A 26,593-nucleotide genomic window follows, 5' to 3' on the forward strand; every position below is an offset into this window, starting at 1 on the left:
TACACTATTTTATTTTTAATTTTGTACAATAAACGTTTAATGACGCAATTGTTCACTATAAACAGGGAATGTACCTAAAATGTTAAATTTTGTTTTTTAAAACCTATCATAGGTTGGTAGTGAAATTTAATTAAAATTTTTATATTTCGAAGAAAAGAGAATTTACGAAAGAAAGTTATTGAGGGCTTCATAAAATATAGTAAAGTTTTAAACAAATCACTCAAATGCGAACTCGTAAGTTAAGGGCATAATATGAGACTTTCTAAATTTGTATATTTTATTGCAACTAATTATAGGATAGCAATATTGTTTTGGATAACAAATAACAATCCTTACATAATTTCGATTTTTAAATTGCGTACTAGACTATGGTCCCTGCGATACCACATTTTATTGAAATAATCAGATTTGAAATATTAAAAATTAAAATGGAAATAAATAAAACATCAATTTAATTATTTTTTATTTTTTTTTTCTTTTATTTTTCAAGTACAAATGAATGCATGTATTTATTTATTTTATTTTTTTTTTTCTTGTATAAAATTTTGAAATTTATTCTTTTTAAAATTTATAAAACTTATAAATTAAATATTTATTGTATAATAGTATGAATCTTAAATGATATTATAATATTTTATTAAATTTATGGATCTACAAATGATATCATAATATATCTTGTGCCATTTGTTGTACGTAAACCTTCATGATAATGTGTTAAACGACCTGGATGCATTAACATCCAACCTTTTTTTGTATCTGTAACAGAACAATTATATCTTACAAATCTACAACCACCACCTGTATAATCAATTCCAGCTCTATTTAAGGCAATATTAATGGTAAATGTTGATGAATCATGATGTGGTCTTAATGCTGGTTGTTCATCCGGTCTATATCTTACAACAAAATTCATTAATGATCTTGGTGGCTACAAAAGAAAATTTATTATAATATAAAATAATATTTAAAATAAAATAGAAATGAAAAAATAATTGTATATAATATGCATATGTATAAATGTTTTACGCAATACATACTCGTAATTACTTACATTATGATAATATCCTAAAAATACAGCTTCTTGTAATGGTCTTACATAATCTTTTAAGAATGCTAACCATAATTTTTCTAAACCAACTTGATTCATATGTATATCACGTGTTGGAACTGCTTCATAACCACCTTGAAGTCGTTCATCAGAATTTGTACCATCAGACCATTTACCAAATCCTTCCATTATATTTACTAAATCATCACAAAATTTTTCAGTTGCAATCGGGAACCAATATACATCTGGACATGGCTAAATTATAAATATATATGTTAGTACGCAAATGTATAATATTGTTTTTTTTTTTTAATATTTTTTTATTTTTTTATTTTATTTACCTGCATATGTTTAAAACCAGCTTCTAATTGTTTTTGATAATCTTCGTGAATATAACGTTGTTCCCAATCTTTAGGATTTTTTAAAAGTTGATAGAAATCCGGGCTCGTCAATTGTGTATTGAATTCTTCATAATCAACCAAATGTCCATAATATTTTTCATTTGTTACATACATAAATATTCCCTTTAAAATAATAAATGGTACATAAATATTATTTAGAATTTATTTATGTTTGAAATAATAAAGTATTTTTAATGATAAAAGCTACAAGAAAAGTAAAATAACCAATTTAATTAACCATAAATGTTAATTATACCTTTGATCTTAATTCTTCACATAATGCCATATCCAGATCAACTTCTTTATTTTTATATTTTAAAGAATCGAATGCAGAACTTTTAACTAAATAAGCTGTTGAAATATAAGGAACATTCCACATTCCACTGTAAAATATAAATAATTTTTATTATTTTTTAATAATAATTTTAAAATATAAAAATAATTTAAGTATTATTTAATTGATCCCATTTTAATTTGTTTCTGTTAATGTTTAATTATAAAATTATCTTGTCTAGGTAATTATAAAATTAATCTTGTCTAGGTACTATCAAACTATAGTCCATATAAGATTGAGGTTTTCTGCAAAACTGCATAGTCGAATTGTATGCCTAATTTTTAGTTTAAAAGAAAAGAAGACTGACGAACATATTTGCTCTACTGAGGAATGTCCCCTTAATCTATTAGCTTATTAAAATCAATTTGCTAATTACGATAGATGACTTAAATACCAACATTGAATGTAATATTAATATTTAAGATATCTATTGTAATAGTACATTAACAGTACGTTTGTCACAATTTGAAGTTAAATGCAAATTCTATTCGAGATTCAAAACATACAATTTCAGCATTTTTAATTTTAGGCATTAAATCAAGATGGAATAACTATGTGCTGCATTAGAGAATTTGCGAAATGTATTATAATCGAAGTTTTGAGTAATTTAGAAATTCAAAAAGAAAGTTTAAAAATAATTTTTGCATAATAAATTTAAGTGATTATATAATGTGTATAGTACATATTACATTTATATATTACAACATACACATATAATATATAAATGTAATATGAATTTTGTATACATGTGTAAAATAAATTTTAAATTTTAAATTTTATTACGTGGAATGTAAGTATGACAACAAAAAATAAAAGTAGATAGTTTGCTTTACTGAAATAGCTTCTCATTTAATTGAACGCCACAAAACTTAATCTTTGCAAATCTTAATTGTGGTTGTAGTTTCCAATGACAATAGATATTTTTATAAGATATTTGTTTGCTGCATATATAACTACAATATAATTAAGTTAAAAAACAAAAAATTCATGAAAATTTATTTTTGTCAAGGATAAGAAAAATCTTTGCCGCTTTTTAAGTATACTACAAAAATTAGAAAAACTTTATAACGTTATTACATACACATACATACACACACATCGTTTATATATGTGGGCATGTACCCATCGCATATATAATATACTTAATTTTTATTTTATTTTTTCGTCAATATTGCATTCGTTAAAAAATTTGTGCACATAAGAGAATTCTATTTTTATAACTACAACAAGTATGTTGGACAAAAAGCTGAGGTAAAAAAAATTTTTATTCTATAATAAAATGTAATAATAAAAAAAAAATTCTATGCAGCACTATGACTTTTTAACGCCAATCAAAATTAATTATGATTGTAGTCTTGTTGCTCTTTATATTTTGTTTTTCACTTAATTTAATATTTAATTTAAAATAATGGTTCTAATGAACTGTGTGTACTCCAACATTTCTTGATATTATTTGTTTATTATAATTACGTTAATGTTAATACAAGGTTTTTTTTGTTTTAATACGACATCACATAAGTATATACATATGTACATAATATGTATTAGCTTTGAGGGAACCAATGGTTTTTAAAAAAATGCATTTCATTTTGAAAAATCTGAATTGATAAAGATTCAATCGTAATAATGAGAGGAGAGGAGATATGAGTGTTAGGTATAAATAGGAGTGGCAGAGCCGAAAAAGTAATATTAGAACTTGTCGAGAAGAAGATGTAAGATTTTTCATGCATGACGTAATATCATTGGTGAAAGAGAGCAAATGTGGATGGAAGTTTTAATAAATTTGTTACGTTTTGCATGTTATTTATGAAAAAGGGTTGTTAACTTTACTAAAACATGTTTTATAGTATATAGCGGCCATCGGCAAAATACGGCCCATTTAACCTACAAATGTGGCCCATTATATTCGATTGCGCTAATTAAAATTGTTCAAAAAAATTTTGAGAATTCAATAATAGATTGTAAGATTAATGCTACAACTAGATAACTCATTTATATTTTTAGATAATTAACCTAGGCGTTATAAAATCGAATGTTCTTTCATCTGCCACCAATATCTAAGCTTAAAAGTATTCAAATAAAATTGGTTCAAATTCAATAAAATTAGTTGAAAATGTAATTTTTCTTGTAAGTAGGTAATGTAAGAAACTTGAGGGGCCCATACTCCTACATATTGCATAGTCACATAGTACATATTTTCCGATAACCCATAAAAGTTTGCCAAAGTCATATATATCAAAAGAGGGTCAAAAAACCTTTTGTATTACGCAAAAAATGTTAAAAACTCCTCAATTAAAAAGTTGTCCTCGTCTTGTAGGCAGAATATTAATAGAAGATTTTTAAATCATTTTAAGGTGCACAAACGAATTTATAGAAACTAAATTAATGACATAAAAACATATAAATAGACAAACATTGTACAATTGATAAGTCTATTTTAAGAGCCAAACATAAAACAAAATTAACGATATAAAATTTGTTCAGGTACTTTAAATACATGCATACATATATGTATACGTACATGCCTCCATAGATATAATGCGAATTTGCATTTACAAATTTAAATACAGTGTTCCTTAGATAAAACCAAAAATGTTGTAAACATGCAAACATATTATGATATTTTTTTACAAAAAATAAAAAATACATTTGGTCTAATAGTAAAAATTTTTTTTATGAAAATTAGAACATTTCTATAATATGTTATAAAAACTAATTACAAAAAAAAGTTCAAATTTTTCGGATAATGAACGTCGAAATATTCAAAAAATTATAGTACTGTACTGGCAGCTTATATCAAAGGGCTCAATTAAATAACTATTATTACTTTGCGAATTTCGCTATACCTATACTTTGCCTATAATTCGCTTAAAAGAGGTTTCAATTTAAATCAAACGAGCTTATCAATGGGGCCCTTATATTAACACTTGGAAAATTTAACAAATTGCACACGCTAAAAGTTCTTAGTTCTTACGCATTCTTGCCATGTTTTTTTTGTCGTATTTTTTTTTAAATTCGAAATTATTTAAGAAAAGACAGCTGTCAAATTTTTAATCAATATTGCATTTTGAATAACTGTTATAAGGATACTATTTTAAACATACTATAAAATGAATTATACTATATGTGTATGTATATATATTTTACTATTAAAATCGTATATGTATTTGTTTTATATGATTTTTTTTTTCAGTTAAGCACATTTTTTAAAGGGACTAATAAATCGTGTAAAACAAAAAAAAAATTTTTCGCAGCTTATGTATAATGTAATATGTATAATGTATGTTCATATTATTTAAGTATGAGAAAATTACAATATTAAAGGAGAGAACTATTTTAATATAAGACTCTACTACATATCTAATAATTTAATTAATTAATTGTATCTATAACATGTACAGGTAAAGCAAACATGTACAGGCGTATATATATAAACATATATATGTATATTATATAATATGTATGCATATAATATTCTCTTATCACTATTATTATAATCACTTTGATATGTACATTATATAAAAATGGCAATAATATAACAATATAATAAAATAATAAAATTAAAAAAAGAAAAAAGTAAAACAAGAGAGATTACATATTATACGATATGTAGACTGTATAAGAGTGATCTGATAAACTCATTACAACTGATGATCACGGAACTTTAATGGTCAATAACAAAATAATGTTATTTTAAATGAGAAATGAAAACAAAAAAAAAAAATGCGAAGAGAACTCAATAATATTGTTATTTATACATAAATTTAATGTAGTATGTCCCAAATTCTGTATAACACTCAATACTCTATACACAATACATACATTATAATATTATATATTAAAAATGTTATACACATATGAATAGATGTGCAAATATCGTATGAACGAAAATGTATAATAATGTGTAATGCAAAAAAAAAAAAAAAAAATTAAAACAAAACATCAAAGACCGACCATACAAAAAAAAAAGGCAACGAAAATGAAGAACAAAAAAAAATAAAGTATTAAATTTTTTTCATTTTTAATCTCATCAGTTGATGAAAATTATTAAAGCGTTAAAGATGAAAACGACGACAACATTTATATTTTGGTTAACAATTGTTATATATGGTGGTTTTATTTTACCAAATATATTTGCACAAAGTAAACAAATTATTTATTTTATTTATATTTACATATATTATGTATATATATACACATAATTTGTTTAAACATTAATTTATTGTTATTTTCATTTCAGTAATTGTTTTCTATTTAAAATACTTAATATTAAATTAATAATTAAAAATAATTTCAATAGTAAACATTCAAAATTCATTTAATATATTTTATATTGGCAATTTTATATTTTAATATTTTAAATAAATTAATATAAATTTATTATAAATTATTTATTTATATGAAAAAAATATATATATATATAATGGAAAAATTGAAATTTTAGGACTAAATGTTGGAAGACATGCGATGAGAAGAAATTATACTGGTAAAAAACCAGCACTTATACAACATAGAACACCAGATGCAGTCAATTATTACGATCATGAAAATGTAAATAAATATAAAATAATTAAATTATAAATTTAAAATTTATAAATTATTTATTAGAAATATTATTTTTTTTTTTTTTGAAAAATTAAAACGTGTATAAATTTTAGGGTGCAAAAATAATTAAAGCATCACATTTTGAATTGGATTATCATTTAGGGCGAAAAATAACATTCTTTTGTATGGCACAAGGTAAATATATATACATATATACAAAATTTAAAATTAATAAATTTTTTAATTTCATGTTTATTTTTTATTGTTTTTGAAAGGTGTTCCAAGACCAACGATAACATGGTTTAAAGATGGTTCTGAATTATATCATCATAGATTCTTTCAGGTTTGTCAAAATATGTTATACATTTTTGTTTGTAGGTTTTACAATCTGTCAAAAAATCTTTTATTATTCTGTTAAAATTTAAATTGATTGCAATATATAAAATTCTATATTTAGCTATAAACAAATTATATAATATTTATATTTTAGATTTAAAATCGCGTTAATAGAAAAATCGTGTTATAATTTGATGAGACCGACGGTGCAAAAAAAATGTGTATTTTAGCAATAATAATAACTTAATTAGTTTCTTTAATTTTTGTTGATTAATTATATTATTTTTTTTTTAATTTGATATTGATAATTTATTGTTTGAAATTAAATATAAAATTTTTGAAATTTAATTGAATGAATGTACCGTTTCAGATAACAAAATATAAACTAGATATTACTATTAAATTTTTTGTATTGGCTTAATGAATCTCTTCTAAAGTGATTTAATCAATATTACCACTAAATAAAGAATTACTAAGTGACGACGCGACGCGACAACGATATTTGCCGGAAAGAATCTATACATAGTTTTTTATAATTCATATATGTATATAAATCGATTTGAAATATAGGAAATAAAGTAATTAGCTTTTCAGACCCCAATATTTCTTTCAATAATTCTAATAAATTTCGAATTATAAGTTTATAGAATGCGAATGTTCGATTTTGTTCTTTTTCATTTTATTTAAATATAGGTACATGAATCTTTTATTGGTAACAATATAATTAAATCGAAAATGGAAATAGATCCAACAACGCAGATGGATGCAGGTACGTAAATTTTATTATATATGAATAAGAGTTATATATTAGTTACAAAATAGTTATATGTTATAAATATAACACATATGTTTATTTTTATAATTGATATATAGCCCTGTTTGTTCTTTATTTTTCCGAAATTTTAATACAATGTATATAAAAAATAAAAAATATACCGAAAACATATTGAATGCAAAAACTGGTCTTTCATCCAGAAAGTGTGAGAAAAACTTTAATTCATTAGTCAGCTGGAAATTGTCAATATTATTCTTATTCGATAAAATTCATATATGTCGGATTTTTAACTCCTAACTCAAGCCAGAATTGAATTGGAAGCTTTTCTCTACAAATGCTCTTCGATCTATATACATAGTTTATTTCACACAATAAAATTAAATTTTATTAGTTTTTTTTTTTGTATTTTCTAAATCTGCACATGTATACATTTTTGCAGATATTATCCACAATATATATATATATATATATATATATGTATATATCACAATATATATTATATATATGCAATATTTATTTCAGATTTTTTTCGAACTATATTTTTCCCACCATATTTTCCCAAATATTTTTTTGTCTTTAAAATGTATAGATTTATATATGTTGTGCATAAAAAATTATATAAAATGCTGAAAATATATGTGTATTATAAGAGATAAATTAATATATATATATATATATATAGAAATCGAGAACAAAACTCTGTTATATTAGAATTTAAATAATATTATAAAATTATAATTTAATTAATTTTTATTTAAATATCAAGGCCATATATTATAATAATATTATGCATATTATTATTGTACATTACATTATTAATTTTAATAATAAAATAACATGTAAGTAGATTCATATATATATATACATATATCAATAATTGGTATATACATATATGCATAATAAAAGGTAAATGAACTTTAAATTAAATTTTATTTCCTAGGAGTATTATTTCAGGGCGCCGATATTTTACTATGATAAAATATTTTTGTAAAACATTACATATATGAATACATAATATGTAAGCTTGGCAAATTTTAGAACAGAATATTATTAAAATATGTAAAAATGTTTATTTAATTTTTTAGTTTTTAATATGTGAATGTAAAAAAAAAAAATGGTAGGTAATCTGTTCTTGTTTAGTTGTTTGTTTGTTAAAAAATTTTTTTTTTTTGTATTATTTATTATTTGTGCATATGCAAATAAATAAAAGAGAAGATGAGACAATTGGGTTCAATCATTTAATTTATTTAATTTATATATTATATTAATATATATATATTATGTACATATGTATTTGTATATACCATATAGTAAGTGCTCACCTCTAGATGGAAGTAAATACTAAAATAGATAATATGTACTTATATTAAAGGTATATATTTATATTTATGTGTATATATGTATGTAATGTAGGATATCCAATTTATTACTTATACTAACCATGCGATTTTTTTTTGTAAATGTTTATCATATGTTTGACTTCATGTGTGTGTATATTATGTACGTATATATTTTATCCGGAAGAAACAAAATTTTGAATATAGTGCATGCGATTTATGTATTATAGTTTCCCTTGAATATTTCAATTGGAGTATGTTTATATTAAATTTTTCATATAGTGTATAAATATTAAGTTTCAATAACATTATTTTAAATAAAATTTTTATTTAAATTATACCTAATATGTAATTGTTATTAATTTAATTTAAATTTTTCTTAAGGATGTTTTCTAAAGGAAGGGCACGCGATTTAATATTTTGTAATTTATAATATTGTACATATACAACAGTTAAATGTAAAATTAGAATGTAAGTATGGGTACTTTTGTATTAAGCTTTTAATGGAATTAAAAAAGAAGCCTCTATATAGAACTTATTAATATAATATTAAAATATATGCTTATTATTAAATCATTTATATTAATTTACTTGAAAAATGAACAAGGTTATTCTTAAAAAATCTTGCTTATCTTCTTATGAAGATTTGTTTTCCTGAGCAGTTGTTTTGAATTTCCTTTTTTTTTTAAATTATTTAATAAGATTCGAATGTATATACTAAATTAGATTTATTTGTTCTTTACAAATGCACTACTTATTTTATTTTGTATCTTATTCATAAATAACAACATGAATATAGAGTGCGTATTTCTCGCATGGTTTAGAATTCTGAAAATGACAATCAAATGAGAAAGTTTCGAAAATGAATAATGTGTTGTTCAGTTTTTTTTTCTCTCAGAGATTATGCTATTTTAATAACATTGATAATACTAGAAAATACCATTAAATTTTAAGATGTCGTAGTGGAGCACAATAAGCTCGAAATTATATAGAAGTTTAAAATGTTTGCAAAAAATTTATTTTTGTGACGGAAACTATGGTTATTACCCATAATCTATTCTATATTTTTAAAAAACTATAATAAAACTTATATGAGAATTATTTTATTACTGAAAAAAATTATTCCATATTAAATTTTATACCTATTTAAAAAAAAAAAAAAAATTTACTAATTTACTATATTTACTAAAATTATTATTAAATATATAAAATTTCTTCTAGAATTCTAAATTTTATGCAAAAAAAAAAAAAAAAAGGCACAAATACAAGTATTTTATTTTAATTTAAGATGCACTTAAAATTAAACAAAATAAATTCGATCAAATTAATGGTTTATAAAGTAGCATATTTCCATTGAAGAAATGAAAAACATCATAGTGAAGAGCGTTATCGTTGCTATGGAGTTTGTAATTATTTGATGGATTTGGTCGCATTATGAACGTGTGTAGTTTTGCTCAACTTGAAATTGCGCGTTGATTTAAACATGTTTATTAGTCTGTCTGTTCTAGTTGTTGTCCTAGTACACACTACCAAATTTTTAAATACATAAATATTTTTTGTTGTGTCAAGGACGCCTGCTATTGTATAATTGAATTAATTCGAATAAAATGTTCAGACAGTTGGTATACAAACAGATTATTTAAAATATTTCAAAAACTAATAAAACTACAGTTGTGTGAAATAGAGTGTAGCGTCGAAAATAAATACAGTTACAGCGTGTACAATTATAGTTCAAATATATCTTATAAATTTTTGTGGAATCGCTTAACAAGTTCAGGAAGGTGCCATACAATTCTAAAAACAAATTTTCATAGTATAAGTCTACAGTATAATTCAATCAGACGAGGGTAACTAAAGTGCTTTACATGTTTAAAAAATTTTTCATTTTCATGTTATTCTCACTTCTCACATTTATTAGTTTATAAAATCATAAACATTGCATACCTTTGGGATGACAATAAAAATTAACAATTAAAATTAATTATATTTTTTGGTAGCAAAGCATTAACCGTTAGTTAGTCGCTTTTATATTTTAAATAAAAAAAGCTTATAATTTTAGAAAAATAAGATGCCATAAATTAAGTTTTCCCTAAATATTTGTGACGCTAAAGGGAATATCCTCTAAAGCGATATAAATTTGTTTACAAATGTTTTAAAAAAATTATTAAAATTTCAGACTTTTAAATATAACGTAGTTTGTCAGAGAAAAACAATGTTAAAAATTAGAAATTTAAAGAAATTTATTTATCTAACTTGAAGGAGAATGAAGATAGATGAAAATCTTAGTACTATCTACCAACTTGTAGAAATTCATCATTTTATTTAAAATTTTGTAAGCAAATGCATATACAGGCAGGAGTTCGACGAAGAGAAAACTGATTAGTACATTTTAAAGAATATTTTTTGGAAATATTCTTTAATGCTAAAAAAAAGAGAGGGACCATCGATGATTAAAATTGGCTTGAATTTGTGTTTAATATTTTACTTAAACTTAATAACTTGGATATTTTTTTTAATAGTAGTTGTATATTAAACAAATTTATTAAAATATATAAAAGTGTAATATAGTTTTATTGCTAATATATATATATATATATATATATATATATATATATATATATATTTAATATAATATTATATTGTTTTAAAATAAGACCACTTAATATAATATTATGGAAATCTGAATTTATGCATACATACAAGAGTATTCATACTCGTATAAAATATTATATTATAATAATTCCAACCTTATAATAAATTTATAATATATATATATATATATATACATATTATATAATATTTATAATATTTTAAAATTTATTTTGCAGAGCATTGAAATCGCGGTATATACCTTTCACTTCTATTATATTTTATTTTATTTGTTTTTTTGCTTTTTTTGTATTTATTAGAAAATCAGAGATTTTATATTTAATATCCATGTATAAAAATTTAGTTCAGTGTAATAATTCAAGGAAGGAACATTCATTCAATACATATATATATATATCTTTATAAAAATATATATATAAAAAATAAAAAAAAAAATTTTTTTGCGCAAAATAGTTTTTTTTTTTCTTTTTGTACTCCTTTTGTTTTTTTTTTTGTGTTTCATAAATTAAAAAAATAAAATTTTTATATGGCTTATAGCCTCTGTAAAAATTCCATCAATGATATTTTAATTTTTAAAAAACGAGGAATAAAATAGAATTTTGAGTTTTTTTTTTTCTCCTAATTTAATATATATATTTTTTTTATTCTTATACTTGCATTATTTATTTCCAATTGTTTCCTTCTTTTGAAATATTATAATTATTATTACTCTATAATATTATACATATATTTTATCCTTTAATTAAACTCGTATACACATATATACTTATATTTTAATTGTAACAAAAAAAAAAAAAAATTATAGTTTTTAATATTATAATGAATTTAAAAATATTAACAATAATTTTAACAATAATTTTAATTACAAGTGATACATGTATGGCAAGAAGAGGGCGTGGACGCGGTAGAACCAAATCCAGAGTAAGTGGGTTTTAAATATATATATATATATATAAATATATATATATATATATATATATATATATATATATATAAATATATATATCAAAGTGGGTACATTATGAATAAATGAAAAATATAAATTTTAAAAATAAATACTTAAAATGAAATTATTTTTAAAAAATTTATTTCTATTTAGTGAAAGTGCAAAATTTTTTAAGAATTTTAAAATAAAAATTAAAAAATTTAATATTATTTTAATTTAATTGGCTAATATATATAAAGAAATTTTAATTTAATTGAATTTGATGTATAAGATAATATTTTAATTTAAACAAGTGATAAGATTCATGAAAAGTAGAAAGAGTTCTTTTGAGATAAAAAAAATTGTTAATAAACATAAATCATATAATATTAAAGAAATTATTAGAAAAAAAAAATAATTATTATGACGAATTAATAATTAGTGATGAATATAGTGAGAAATTATGATAAATTTTTAATAATAATTAAAATAAATAAAATTATATTGTGATAAATTAAAATTTTTATAAATAAAAACATTTATATTGATAAATTAAAAACATAAATTAAATTATTTAAAATGATATATAGCTAATAAACACAAATACATAATAATGTGCTTTTCAGTTGGCTATAGAAGGCATAAACATATATATATATGTAATACATATATTCACACATATGATATTATTTAAAATTATTAATTCTCAATATGAAATTTATTGCATTTAGTTTTGCATTAATTAAAATACCATTAAAAATTCCAAAAAAAAAAAGCAAATATAGTTACTAGCTATTTAATAATTAAAAATAAAAAAAAAAATTAAATAATTTTTATTTGTATTGCATATTTTATTGGGAATTTTTTTGCGTTATAGCTATGTACATATATTAAATCAAACATATTTCCAATGATAAAAGTTATTTAAAAAAACATAGTATATAAAGCTACAATATATAGTAGTACCATATAAACAATATTTTTGTTCATGATTTTAAACAAATTGGTTGGTTTGAAAAAAGTTTTAAGCAGGTGTATTGTATGCAATGATAATATTAAGTTACATATGAATAAAATTTAACCTTGTAATGTCTAAATATCTATGTCAAAATAATTTAGGGTAATCAAATAGAATGAACCTTATATACTGATAATGTATTTGAGTTTTAAAATTTCAAAATAAAAATTTAACTAAGATTTTCACATATATTTAAATTTTATGATTATTAGATTTAATTTTCAAATTAAGTTATTGTTAATATTTTGATATATAATTCTAAATATTAAACTTTCTTATTAATTATGAATTCTAAACTTTTCTAATTAAATATTAATGTTTATAAAGCAAAAAATTAAAATAAAATTAGGTAGAGTGGTTCCCTGTTGTCATAATTTAGTCATTGTACCTATAATTGATTTGAAATTAATTGTTGGAAGTAATAGTTATTAGTTACAAATTTACAATTATTACAATTTATTTTTGTTTTTAATGAAATCCAAATTTTGAAGTACATTTACTCGAAATACGTTCTTTCTACTTAGATTGTTATTCCTTATGACCACACAATTGCATTTTATTCAAGGAATATACTTGATTTGTGTTCTATTTTAATATATAAAAAATCGGGTTTAAATAAGGCTATTTTGATGAAATAAGTAATGTAATTTTTAGTTATTAAACTTTTCAATTCAATTCCATTTACAAACAAAATATTCTTTTATATTATTTATAAATACTTTTAATTAATTTAGAATTTATATGATTTTAAATCATTAAAATACCAATACCAATTCACAATAAATACCAATTCACATATACTAATTTATTGTTACTACTCGTATAATATATTTGTGTAAATAACATCTCAGTTTAGTTGTGCGGCTCAGTTTTTTCAAAACTTTTATGTATTACAAGCTCACATTATTTTATTTAATTTGTAAATAATTTGTAAATGGGGATGTAAATTGAAATAAGTGCATATATAAATATAGTAGAAATCATATTTAATTTACCTATATTTGATATACACATTAAGTATATTACTTATTTTTAATTTTAAATGAAAATTAAAAAAATTTAAATATGAAAAAATTATTCTAATGTGTTCTATATGTTCTATTTGCCGGGTTAATATAAATTCGGCAAATTCAAAATTTACTATTTATTCAGGTTTAATGAAAAATATTTTTGCAAATTTTTACAACAGAAAACTATTTTATGCAGTTTTCCTGAATTTAAATGATAATCATTTTATTTAATTAATATTTTTAATGTATTTCGAATATTAGAGAGTAACTTAAAAAAAATGCCGAAAATTCTTAAAACATTGCAACATATTATGTACATACGAGTATATTCAAAATTTGTAAATTATTTAATAATCCGAGAGTTCCATATTGCAATTTTATTGTAGTTTTATTATTATACTCGATTCATCTTAGAGATAAATCGTTGAATTCAACTTAAAATGCTTAAGACCTAAATTTAAAACCTGAGGAACTAAGGGAATGTTTTCAAAAATTAATGACAAATTTATTAATAATTTTAAATGTACGAGTATTTATAGAAGAAAAATAATGTATTTTGCTTTTTCTTTTTTTTTAGGTGCAAATAGGTTTACCAATAACAGGAAAATATAGAGATCCTGAATCAGATCAATATTATAACAATAATAATGTAAGTATTTATTTAACATATTTATTTTGTTTTTATAATTTCTCCATTATTTTTCCAAAGTGACTCAAATTTGTCACTTAAGGTCTGTCTAAAAAGTGCATTCATTATAAAATGCCTTATATAATAAGAAGAATTCAAGATAGAACAGTACGAAATTGAGAGAAATATCGTCGGCTGTATGCTTATCGGCTCCATACGCCACTTTTGCACTTTTTGACTTATGAGTGGATCTATAGGTTTTAAATGATGCTCTTTCTGTCTGTCTAATCCGTTTTTCTCTATCTCGATCTGCTGCTGAGATACAGAGTGTCAGGTTTGCTCCATAGACTGCATTTTTACGAATTTCTAATGCTTATGTGCCCCATGAACCATTTTTTGGTTGTTGCGGCACAATTTGTATGGAAAAATGAGAACATTTTTACGTTTTTCTTGTGTGCTCTATTTACATAGTACTGCGTGATAGAGCATTAAAATTCAAAATTATAAAAAATTTTATTTTGCTGCATAGACATTGGAAAAAAACATCACAATACAACAAACATACAAAAAATAGCAACACACATACTGTTGAAGAAACAAAAGAAATGGAAAGGCATACACATGAAAAAAACTTAGCAACAATGGATAAAGACGTAGATTGAAGCAACATAGATCCAAATCATTGCATCATATGCTATGATTTGCAAAATGTTTTTGCCTTACCAAAAGGATATGCGTCTGCATTTTTTTACAAAAGAAAGTTAAATGTTTTTAATTTAACTGGCACTGCGATGATTCCAAATAAAGAAAAGCTAACATATTGCGTAGTTTGGTCAGAAGCCAATAGTGGAAGAACTGGAAATGACATTTGCAGTGCTTTAGCCAAAATTTTAAATAAAGTATGCCAAGCAAATCCAAATTTAACGAGAATAACTTTATGGAGTGACAGTTGTGTACCCCAGAACAAAAATAAAATTAATGCAACATGTATGAAGTATTTTATAAATTCATCTTTAAATATCAAAGAAATTTTACATAAATATTCTGAACCAGAGCATTCCGAAATTCAGGAGGTTGACTGTGTTCATTCAGTTATTGAAAAGTACTTGAAAAATTTGGAGATACATAGCCCTCTGCACTTAATAAAATTGAAAACATGCAAATGCCTAAAGTCAAGCTCGATGTAATTCAAATGTTAGATAACGACTTTAAAAACTACTCAGCAATGGCATCCCAATTAAATTACTCGGCTATACCATTTACAAAAGCAAAATATATATTCTACGAAAGCAATCAACCATTTAATTTAAAATATAAAACTTCTTTCTCAGACCTAGAATTCAAGGTGATTTCCATTTATAAAAAAGGGACAAAAAAATCTATTTGAGAGCAATGTTAAAAATATGGGCCCTTATGTGACAAATGAAAAGAAAGGTGATATAAAATCTATATTGCCATATTTACCTAAAGTCGATCAAGAGTATTTTAAAGCTTTACTGAAACTTAATTGAAAAATTTATATTACTAAATTAAATTAAAACAAAAAAACAACAAATGTATTAACGTTCTGTTATAGTATAGTATTTAAAAATGTATAAAGCTAAGAAGAGGCTGCATTTTTTTTTTTAAGTAATTAATTTTTATTTTAAAATGATTTACTGTTAGATTATAGGAATTTCAATATTTTATATTATAGCATTTAAAAATGAAACAAAGTACAATAATTAATTCGTAAAACTTAAGCTACGAAAAGGCTGTTAATTTTTTGTAAGAAGTTATTAATTTTTTATTTTGAAAACAATTCCTGTATAGATTATAAGAAGAATTTAAATATTTTTATATTATAGTATTTAAAATATAAACAAAGAACAATAAATCATTTTGTAAATGCAGAGGCTAATAGTTTTGTTTGAGTTGTTATACTTTTTTTCATCGTGGTAGCATACTCTTATTATTTTTGTTATGAAATTTTCGGAATTTAATAATTTCAATAAAAATTTTTAAAAACATTACTTAAATAACTTGTTTTACTTTATATATTTCAGTACTAAATGCTTAAAATTTTTTTTTTAATATTTAATAATAAATTTGTTGTTGTTTTGCATGTTAATTTAATTTCTTTTTTGCTCCACTTCATACATTCCCTTAGTTAATTTGATAATTTTTTGAAAATTTTTGTTTGCTTCATAGTAATATAGTTTTTCCCTTAAAAATATAACGCAAAGCTCCATAACAAAATAAAATTTCAAATTTGCACAAGATCATGGAATATGCAGCAAAGGCCAAAACGACTGGTCTTACAAAAGTTGCAATATTTCAAGAACCGTAAGAGTCCGTAAACTGAAATTTTAAATTAAAACTAAAAATAAAAGTACTATTTCGTATATAAAATATAAAAAAATCCCAGCGCGCAGTTTTTCTTTAATTCTTTGTCAAACTTTCTTTTTCAATTTTCTCGGTTTACAGTGCTTGGCGTATGCGGCCGACAAGCATACAGCCGACGATATGTTGAGTGATCATTTCTCTTTTATCATGCTAAATAATTTTTTAAAGTAGAAAAATATATCATGTAAAAATTATTGCTTCACAAGTGACATAGAAAAGCGCATGACTAATATTAATTAAACAAATAATGGCGATTAAAAACAAATAAATATTTTATTTACCTAAGAACTTATGGACGTTTGTTATGTTCCATAATCTTTAAAATAAATTTATATTAGTGAAATTTCGCGTATGTTTTATTCTGAATTTTTTTAAATTATGAAAAAAGCAAGAATGTAATTTTTTGCAGTAGAATTTTATTTTGGGCCGACCTTATGATTGGCAATATTTGCCAGTACATACTAAGTGTTCAAAATAACACCATGTCAATTATGTTAATAACAATATCTTTACGTATTACATAAATTCGTTTATTGTAATTTAAGATTTTAAAGATATTTTATTTGGATACATTTAGACTTTACTATCAATACTTAAATTTAAATATTAAATTGATTTTGAATTTAATTCCATTAATTTTTAATAAATTTTTAAAATTAATTTTTTTTAAGGGAGCAAAAATTTTACAAGCATCACATTTTGATTTTGAATATGTTTTGGGACATAAAATAGCATTTTTATGTGTTGCAAAGGGTAATCCAAGACCTCATATAACATGGTATAAGGATGGTACAGAGATTTTTCAACATCTTTACATGCACGTTAGTTTTTTCAACTAAAATTAAAATTTATTTTCCTAAAATCTATGAACACTGTGAATGAACTTTTATAACTTGGAAATAATTTCATTTTAGATACACGAATGGCGTATAGGTGAAGATAAAGTCAAATCAAAAATTGAAATTGATCCAGCAACACAAATGGATGCCGGAGTCTATGAATGTACGGCCGATAATATGTATTCGATTGATCGTCGCAGTTTTAAAACTGATTTCTCTATAGCTTTTGATTAAACTAACCTTAATATATTTGCTATACGATACACAAAATTAATTATAAAAAAAAAAAATAATAAATTAAAAATAACTTTCTTTTTTTTTTGTTAGTTTTTCATATTTGATTCAAGTTTGGATAAAAATAAATTTTTGACAAGGAAAAAATAGTTTTTAATTTTAGCAATTTTGGTTTAGGATAGTGTAACAGATTGTCTTGTTAAAAATACAGAATGGTTAATCATTAAATTTTATATTTATAGCACGCCCATTAATATTAGGTTTATTAAATTCAATAATATATTTAATCGAAGCAGGTTATTTGTAAAATTATCGATGTTCCATTTTAATTTAGGGTAAGTTACAATCTCTATTAAAATTTAACCCCACTATTTTCTATAATTTTAAATAATTAAATAAAAAAACTTACGTTAACGCCCTTTTGACAATATCAACATAATCATGAGATCTGGCATAATACCCATGATCATTTAAAGCACCCCAGAAATTACTCCATAATTCATTTGTTCGGGCTATTACAGGTGCGATAAATGTTCTGAAAAAATAAATTACAATTTTAACATTGAATATGTACATACATATGTACATATATGTAATTATGTACATATATTAATTTTTTTAATAACAATTTTATATTTGCCCACCTGTTGTAAATTAGGAGGTCTCTTAAAATTTCGGGTTCATCTAAATGTACGAAATTATCGACGACAAACAGGTAATCACTCTTTTTATCTTTAGCAAGTTGTCTGAAATCATAAAAAAATGAGAAAGTTATAAGAAACTTTTTTTTCAATATTAAAACAAAAAATATTTCATAGTTTACTAAAAATATATTAAATTTTATATAAATGTAATCGTAAGTTTGCCAAATTCATTCGAACGCACCTATTGTGATTTTTAGTTTTAAATTCGACTACTAATTGAATTAAACATGTTCATTGAGTAGTAGAGATCTTATAAGATCTAAAACATAAACTTAACAGACTAAACGAAGGTCTAACATAATGTTGCACCCTTGTAATGTATGTATAGATTTCAAAAATTTGGCGTAAATTAAGTTTGAAATTATATTATTTTTAAGTTATGGCAATTTTAAAACGGAACCATTTCATACAACATATTGCATTCTTTATTGAATTTTTCTACTACAAAAGTATAGTTTTTAACATGTTACAGTATTACATTAACAACAGATATTTTAGATTTTTTGCTATATCTCAAAATCTTGCAGCATTGAATTAGGCAAATAGTGAAAAACTGAGTTCACTTAGTCGTTAATAAATTATCAATTTATGAAATATCACTAATTCACTTGGAGCCAAAGATATAGCGAAATATTTTCAACTCCCCACAATATGTCTAAACGATATATGTCCTAAATATGTCTAGTTAATTATACGAGTACTAGATTGATGTGGCATTACTCTCAGGTTGCTGATAAACGATTTTGAAAAGCTATTGCATATAAACGTATATATAATAGCACTTATGACAGAATCTTAATGAAAAAGAATATTATAATGAAAAATTCTATTTAAAAAAAAACACGATATTCTTCAATAAATTAATGAAAATAAGAAAATAAGTGAAAGCAGCATGGAGATGCGCAGTTGTTTCTCTTCCGTTTCTAGAATAATTAGAAAGTTTTCAATCTATTTAATTCATATGTCTACATGTTCCCAAATTTAAATTTTGGTATATTGTTTAGATTTAATTTTAGATTTAGTTTGGTCAGTTATTAAGATTGAATGAAAAATTTAAATAGTATGCATTCAAAGTGGCACATTAATTTAGCGACTTAATAATTCGAGATTTTTTAAGTACAATTATTCGCAGTTTCATCATTTTCGATATATACGACAAATTGAAAGGCAGTTGATTTTAGTTACTAGAAAATACAGCAAAATGAACATTATAACCTTACATATAAATACAATATAGAAATTTAACTTACATGGACAATGTTCTAGCTGATTCAACACTAATCTTGTCATCTGAATAAATATACTTAAGAGATTTATATTCTGGTCCATATAATTTAACAAATGTTTTAATTAAAGGATCATGATATGCAGCCTAAAAGTAATTTAAACATTTTTTTTTACAAAAAATTCGTAAATAAATGAGAAGAATTAAAAATATATTTACATATGTATGTAATATTAAGATAATATTTTAGATTAAAACTTACATTGCAATATATAAATAGATGAATATTTTTCTTAGGATAATTAATAGTTAAAATTTTGTCAAGAAATTCTTCAAAAAATGGCACAGGTTTTTCAGCAAAAATTGATAATGAAATTGATGGTAGATTAGTTTCCTGAAAAATAAAATAAAATTAAATATAAGTAAATTCTGTAAATGGGTATAAAAATCAAACAAAAATTGCAAGAGAACTAATAATATTATTAGAAAAGAATCTAAGAAATTTTCACGAAATTTGTGTAATTTTAGTATTTCATTAAAAGAAAAGAATAGGTGAGATAACTTCCATATTTATAAAAGCCTTTTCAGTCATTTAATGATTTTAATTTTACTCAAATGATACAGGGTAAGACTAAGTGAGTCTTAAAGGTAGCTTGTAGGACGTTTCTTAATCTAATTCACTATCAGTCATATTAATTGTTTGATTTTGGAACGCTTTGGCTTGTTAAAATCTTTGCAATGCATTTTGTGATGCTTATTACGGAGTACTTCAGCAAAAGCTTGTTTTCTTGAAAACGGAAACAAAATAAAAAAAATTTTAATTTAAAATAAAAATACTTTAAAGAGTTTTAGGAAGATTTTTTTGCGATAAATTAATGCCTAATCAAAAACTTTTGCATCAAAACTGAACAGAAGTCATAAAAATCGTGAATTTAATCTTTTTCTTTTTAAAATTAGTAAATTACTTACGTCTAACGTAATTTTTCCTTGTTCACATATTAAACAATTTCTTTCTTTGAATGTACCACCAAGATAATTTGCTAATGCATTTAAAAATACTTTGCTTAATCCATTGCCATGTATAACACTTGGTGTTGTCATAAAATGAATATTACGGAGGGTTCCTTCGGTTGTTTGCAAATCAATATCAAGTTTAACATCATCTACAAAAATTAAAAATATTTTAATGAAGATTCTATGAAAGGTGTTTAATAATTGTATTCCATACCGGATGCACCATATAAATTTTGGAAAATTTCTGATTTCCAATCCAATTCCATTCCAAGAGTTTTTCGTTTTTCACTATCAACAAATAATTTTGTATAAGCTAGTTGATCATCTTCAGCATCTTTAATATCAATTGATGTTAGCATTTTGTACACATACGGAGCATAACCTAAAATAAAATTATTAATATAGTAAAATTTTAATTTTAGCAAGTACAATATTTATGGTATTAAAATCGTAATGTTATTCAATATTATTCGTTATATACCTATAAACATCCCAGAATTCAAAAATCTTGCACCATGAGCTCCAACTGCTGGATATTTTTCTATTAACATTTTATCAGGCCAACAATAATGTTCAGCACCAAATAATATTTTAGCTCCAGTTTGTTTAAATTTTTTTATTATATCAGCTAAACCAGTTGCAAATACGACATCATAGCTATATTTGGTGGTATTATTAGAATTAATTAGAATTAGTAAATATTTTGAAAATTATTAAAATATAAGAAATGCGTTTTATTTATATGTATATGGCTTTTTACTTACCTGTCAGTAAACATTATTATGGTACTTTTCTTATCTTTTAATGATTCAACAGCTTCTTTAAGATAATTAATTTTTTGACCACCTCCAACACTACTCATGTCCCCACCATTCCATATCTTACCCATACCTAATGTTGTAAATTTAATTTTATAGTGATCAGCTGACCATAAATATCTAAGGTAACCATCAGTTGGTTCACTAGCCACAGTAAATATTTTGACATCATCTGAAAGAAATAAAAAGAAAATAATAAATTAGAAAAAGTGAATATTTATGATTAATGAAAGATTTCGAATGCGCGGAACTTTCATTTTCTTCAAAAGAACACGTTGCGAAATGGAAAAATAATTAAAAATAAAGTTGGGTCAAACCAATGGTTTGTATTGTAGCACTTTTCCCTTCAACAAGTGAAAATACTGCTTTTAAATACAGTCTATGTTTACCTACCTACCACACTATTAAAATTATTTTCATTCATATAAGAAACTACTTCTAGGATTGCATATATTTAGGATAAAGAATTTATGCAGTAAAAAAAATAAAGCAAAAATTACTTTGAAGAGAGGTTAACATAATGCTTAATTTTAAGGGTTAATTGTGTAAGTTAAGAAAAATAATTATATTTTTTAATGTTATGGAATTTACCGTCAGCTTTTTGCGTTTATAGAAATTTGAAAAAGCTTGCTGGTTCGCAAATATAAGGCGACAAAATTTCAAATTTATAAATTTTCAAATTTCAAATTTCAAGTAGAAAAAGATTTTTTTCTAACGAAATGAACTATTTGTTAGTGCCTAACAGCTAAAATTTTAGGCTCCCACAACCTGTGGTCTACAAGAAAAACGACATCAAAAATTTGGAACAAACGAATTTTAGATAACGGTAAATTTGAGCGGCCATTTTGTTTTTCTAAAGTTTACCTGTAGTATACCGCGCTAGGGGAAGCGAGCCACTACCTTTCTGCGTTTGCAAAATTTGAAAAATGCTTATGGTTTCATTGCAACAAATATTTAAAAAAGGCAGTTTTTAGGGTTTTGGCAGGGTATAACTCATAGAGGGGGGGAGATAGGTAAAAATTTTGTTTTACGGAAATAAGTTTCTAGTACAGATCTATGTACATATAAAATTTCAGTTTTCTGTCTTCAAGGGTGTAGAAGTTTTGTAAACATGTCCACGGACGGACGGACTGAATGAAACTAATAAGCACCCTTTTTCAAAATTTTTTTGGAAAAGTGGTAAAAATACATAATATTAATCACTTGCATAAATCAATTCATTAATTTAGCAAATTTATTAAATTTTGTTAATTTATTAGATTTATTAAGTGAGTTCGGAATTATAGAACCCATAAGAATATTGGAAATGGGTATTCAAATTGAACATGAGAGTTCATAACATAGATTAAATTTTAGAAAAATTTTAGCTATATTACGTTATTCTGAAAGAATTAAGAAATTGAGAAAAAGAAATTAAGAGATAGAGATTTTATTAATATTCACGAAATTTATGTTTGTTGTCAGATTACAGTATAAATTAATAATTAAACTAAAATATTAATTTATGCTGGTATTTATATCACTAAAGTGTTAATCGTTTATTTCATATCTTATTTGAAATTTTATGTTTTATTTAATAATTTATTCTAAATATGAATTGATTTATTATTTTTTGTATTGTAAATTTATTATTATTTACGCGTATAATAAAGACAGAAATTAAAAGTTAAACAAGAACCACTAAAATAAAATCTATTTTCATTAAAATTATAAAATTTGCCAATATTATTAATGAAAATTGTTTAAATTCTTTCAATTTCTTGATATAATTTGGAGCACATTAATATTAATATAAAAATAAAATTATTATATGAGATAATAGCAACTGCTAATTATAATTATAATGAAAAAAAATTACAAGATATTACAAATTACAAGAATTTATAAGAATACATTAAAAAACCTAAGCTATATATAAGTAGTTAAAATAAAAAATTCCTAAATAATTCATAACTATTTTAATTATTTAAGATATATACGAGTATATAAGTATATTTTTTTTTGGAAAATTAGTCAAGCGTAAGCAAATTTTTGTTCTTTTTGTTATTCAATTTGAAGATATGCGAATATTTTCATATGTAAATTGCTAACGAATTATGAAATATTAATTAAAAACATTTTTAGTAAGCAATATTCCAATTACTCAGAAAAAATATTTTATTAAATAAATATAAAAAATTTAAAAATTTTTTAATTAAATTTTTATTTTGTAATATAAAATTTTAATTAAAAATATTGTTTAATTGCAAATTTTTGTTTATTTTTGGGTTAAATTTAAAGCTCGATTACTCGAAAGTGTAGAGTTTAAATAAATAAACAAAAATTTCAATAAAAATTAAAATTATATATTTTAAATAAAATATTTTGTCTGATTCATTAATAATATAATATTATAATTCCGTAATTTCATTGACCTTGCGCTGTTATTATAGTTTTAAAATAAAAATATTTTATTCTTGTTATTTTAATTTATAACTTTTCATCAAAAATTTATTACTATCATAATGATTTTAGTAAAATATTCGTATATGTATTAGACAAAGCCTCTCCTTTATTTAAATTAGAATAAAATTTTGAAAAAGAAAAACAGAAAAATGCTATTAAAATCTTATGGTATCAATTGTATTTAAAAGATCAGTTTTATAGTTCTTCTATAACTTAATTTTAATTCTAATTCTTAATTTTAAATAAATAAAAGAATAAGAAATTAAGAAAAAAAACATCATAATCAGTAACTTATTCTATACTTAATCAAAATAATAAAATTCTCGTAGGTTCGTTCAAATAGAAGAAAATATTGAACTTAGAAGAAAAAAGAATGTTGACCCTTGATTTTTGACACTATTTTATTCCTGTTTTTTAATTCTAATTTCAAATCAAAGAGATTATGATTGTACAATAAAATTTCATGTGATATTACTTTTTCAAGAAAAAATTTTTTATAATATTTTTAATATTCTTATTTAATTTTTTGTATGTCTATTATCTTTTTAAGAGTAAAATGTGTTCAGGAATTTTATATTAGATTTAAACCGTAAACTTCTATATGAAGATTTAATGTGCTTTGTTGAATTTAAGCTTGCATTGGAGATAAGTATATATTAAAATTGTAATCGTTTTCTGGCCGACATATCGTTTTAAACTCTTTCTTTGACTTGGACAATTATTATTAATACAATGAAAGATTTAACAAATATTTTCAGCTATCTTAATGAAACATATATGTACATCTATCCATCTACCTCTTTCAAAAACTATAATAGTCTTGCGATATATTGAGCTACAAACTCACGAAAATATTAAAAATGATTGGTAATAGTAAATAACACAATATATTTCAAATATTTACGATGCAATTGATGCAGTGATTCGATATTGTTACATAAATTTATAATGGAAAAAATCCCAGAGATTGTTGAGATTGAGTACTAAAATTTCATAAAAAAAAAATATTTACAACAGAGCAAATTTATTAAAAAAGGGTTAAAAGTTGTATGATTTCTTGTGTAAATTGGCACACCTAATATTTATTTTAATATATTTGTCATAAATTTACAAATATTACAAATTATTGAAACTGCAGTGGTCAAAATCAGTAAAATATAAAAAGACTGTTAAAGTCCAATTAATGTTATTTTTATATGTAAATGTATAAATACCATAAAATTGAATCCTTTGTTTCTTTTATAATTTAATTTGAAAATCAACAATTTCGAATATTTAATTCGTTATTCTTTTTACAAAATAAAGTACAGCGTTGTTGGTTAATGTTTTTTTTTTTTGTTTTGTGTCTATCGTTAATTTTTATTTCATGGTTTTAAACATCATATATTCACAGAGCTGAAAAATTACATTTAACAATTTTTATCAATAATATTGCAATTTTTGTTATTTATAGTGCCGTAACGAACGTGTAAAATTTCAGCTGAATAACATCTATAATTTATTGTTACAAATGCATTTCATGCAATTAATTATACTAAATACAAATACAACTCACATTATAATTAAACATCAAATTACTCAATTACATATTATATATGAAATTGTCATTATGTATAATGTTATATAATGTATACATACATGAAATTTCCGTTCTTTGTATACGTATTATGCGTTTATACTTAAAGTGGTACAAATTAAATCATAGGTCAATAGTATAAATTAAAACCTAATCTTTAATGATTTTCAGATACAGTTTTTATATTGTAATTAGCCGGTATATCATACTTAAGACTGAAACGTTGTATGTAACAAAATTAATTTTTGAGCCTGGAATAATAACGCCACATGCTCTATATATAGTATTGCATGGTTACATAATTTGATTGACATTATTGTAAAATAAATTTGGATCAAACCAATGGTTTCTAATGAAGCCTTTTTCCTTTGAACAAGTGAATTGCA

The 26,593-nt window shown here is 22.7% G+C and overlaps 3 protein-coding genes across 3 annotated transcripts in view; 2 read left to right on the forward strand and 1 right to left on the reverse strand.

Moving 5' to 3' along the window:
* Nucleotides 1-524: 524 nt before the first annotated feature.
* The window catches only part of LOC129608995 (procollagen-lysine,2-oxoglutarate 5-dioxygenase), a 29,334-nt gene continuing 3,265 nt past the window's right edge, over nucleotides 525-26,593 (reverse strand). The window contains exons 2-13 of the mRNA XM_055520816.1: nucleotides 22,133-22,358; nucleotides 21,850-22,025; nucleotides 21,583-21,750; nucleotides 21,324-21,517; nucleotides 20,617-20,748; nucleotides 20,380-20,501; nucleotides 19,070-19,171; nucleotides 18,835-18,960; nucleotides 1,706-1,832; nucleotides 1,390-1,572; nucleotides 1,052-1,303; nucleotides 525-928 (exon numbers count right to left, since the gene is read on the reverse strand). Of these exons, the coding sequence (XP_055376791.1) occupies nucleotides 644-928; nucleotides 1,052-1,303; nucleotides 1,390-1,572; nucleotides 1,706-1,832; nucleotides 18,835-18,960; nucleotides 19,070-19,171; nucleotides 20,380-20,501; nucleotides 20,617-20,748; nucleotides 21,324-21,517; nucleotides 21,583-21,750; nucleotides 21,850-22,025; nucleotides 22,133-22,358 (2,093 nt within the window). The 3' untranslated portion in view covers nucleotides 525-643. The remainder of the gene's footprint in view (nucleotides 929-1,051; nucleotides 1,304-1,389; nucleotides 1,573-1,705; nucleotides 1,833-18,834; nucleotides 18,961-19,069; nucleotides 19,172-20,379; nucleotides 20,502-20,616; nucleotides 20,749-21,323; nucleotides 21,518-21,582; nucleotides 21,751-21,849; nucleotides 22,026-22,132; nucleotides 22,359-26,593) is intronic.
* Nucleotides 5,830-7,441, forward strand: LOC129609047 (immunoglobulin domain-containing protein oig-4). The gene is made up of 5 exons (XM_055520902.1): nucleotides 5,830-5,926; nucleotides 6,228-6,334; nucleotides 6,442-6,523; nucleotides 6,604-6,671; nucleotides 7,358-7,441. The coding sequence occupies exons 1-5, from the start codon at nucleotides 5,845-5,847 to the stop codon at nucleotides 7,439-7,441; spliced, it is 423 nt and encodes a 140-aa protein (XP_055376877.1). The 5' UTR covers nucleotides 5,830-5,844.
* Nucleotides 12,165-18,490, forward strand: LOC129608996 (immunoglobulin domain-containing protein oig-4). Its single transcript, XM_055520817.1, has 4 exons — nucleotides 12,165-12,307; nucleotides 14,917-14,988; nucleotides 18,024-18,173; nucleotides 18,267-18,490. The coding sequence occupies exons 1-4, from the start codon at nucleotides 12,206-12,208 to the stop codon at nucleotides 18,423-18,425; spliced, it is 483 nt and encodes a 160-aa protein (XP_055376792.1). The 5' UTR covers nucleotides 12,165-12,205; the 3' UTR covers nucleotides 18,426-18,490.

The sequence above is a fragment of the Condylostylus longicornis genome, unplaced genomic scaffold (assembly GCF_029603195.1).
Source record: "Condylostylus longicornis isolate FDR11 unplaced genomic scaffold, ASM2960319v2 ptg000038l, whole genome shotgun sequence".
NCBI lineage: Eukaryota > Metazoa > Arthropoda > Insecta > Diptera > Dolichopodidae > Condylostylus > Condylostylus longicornis.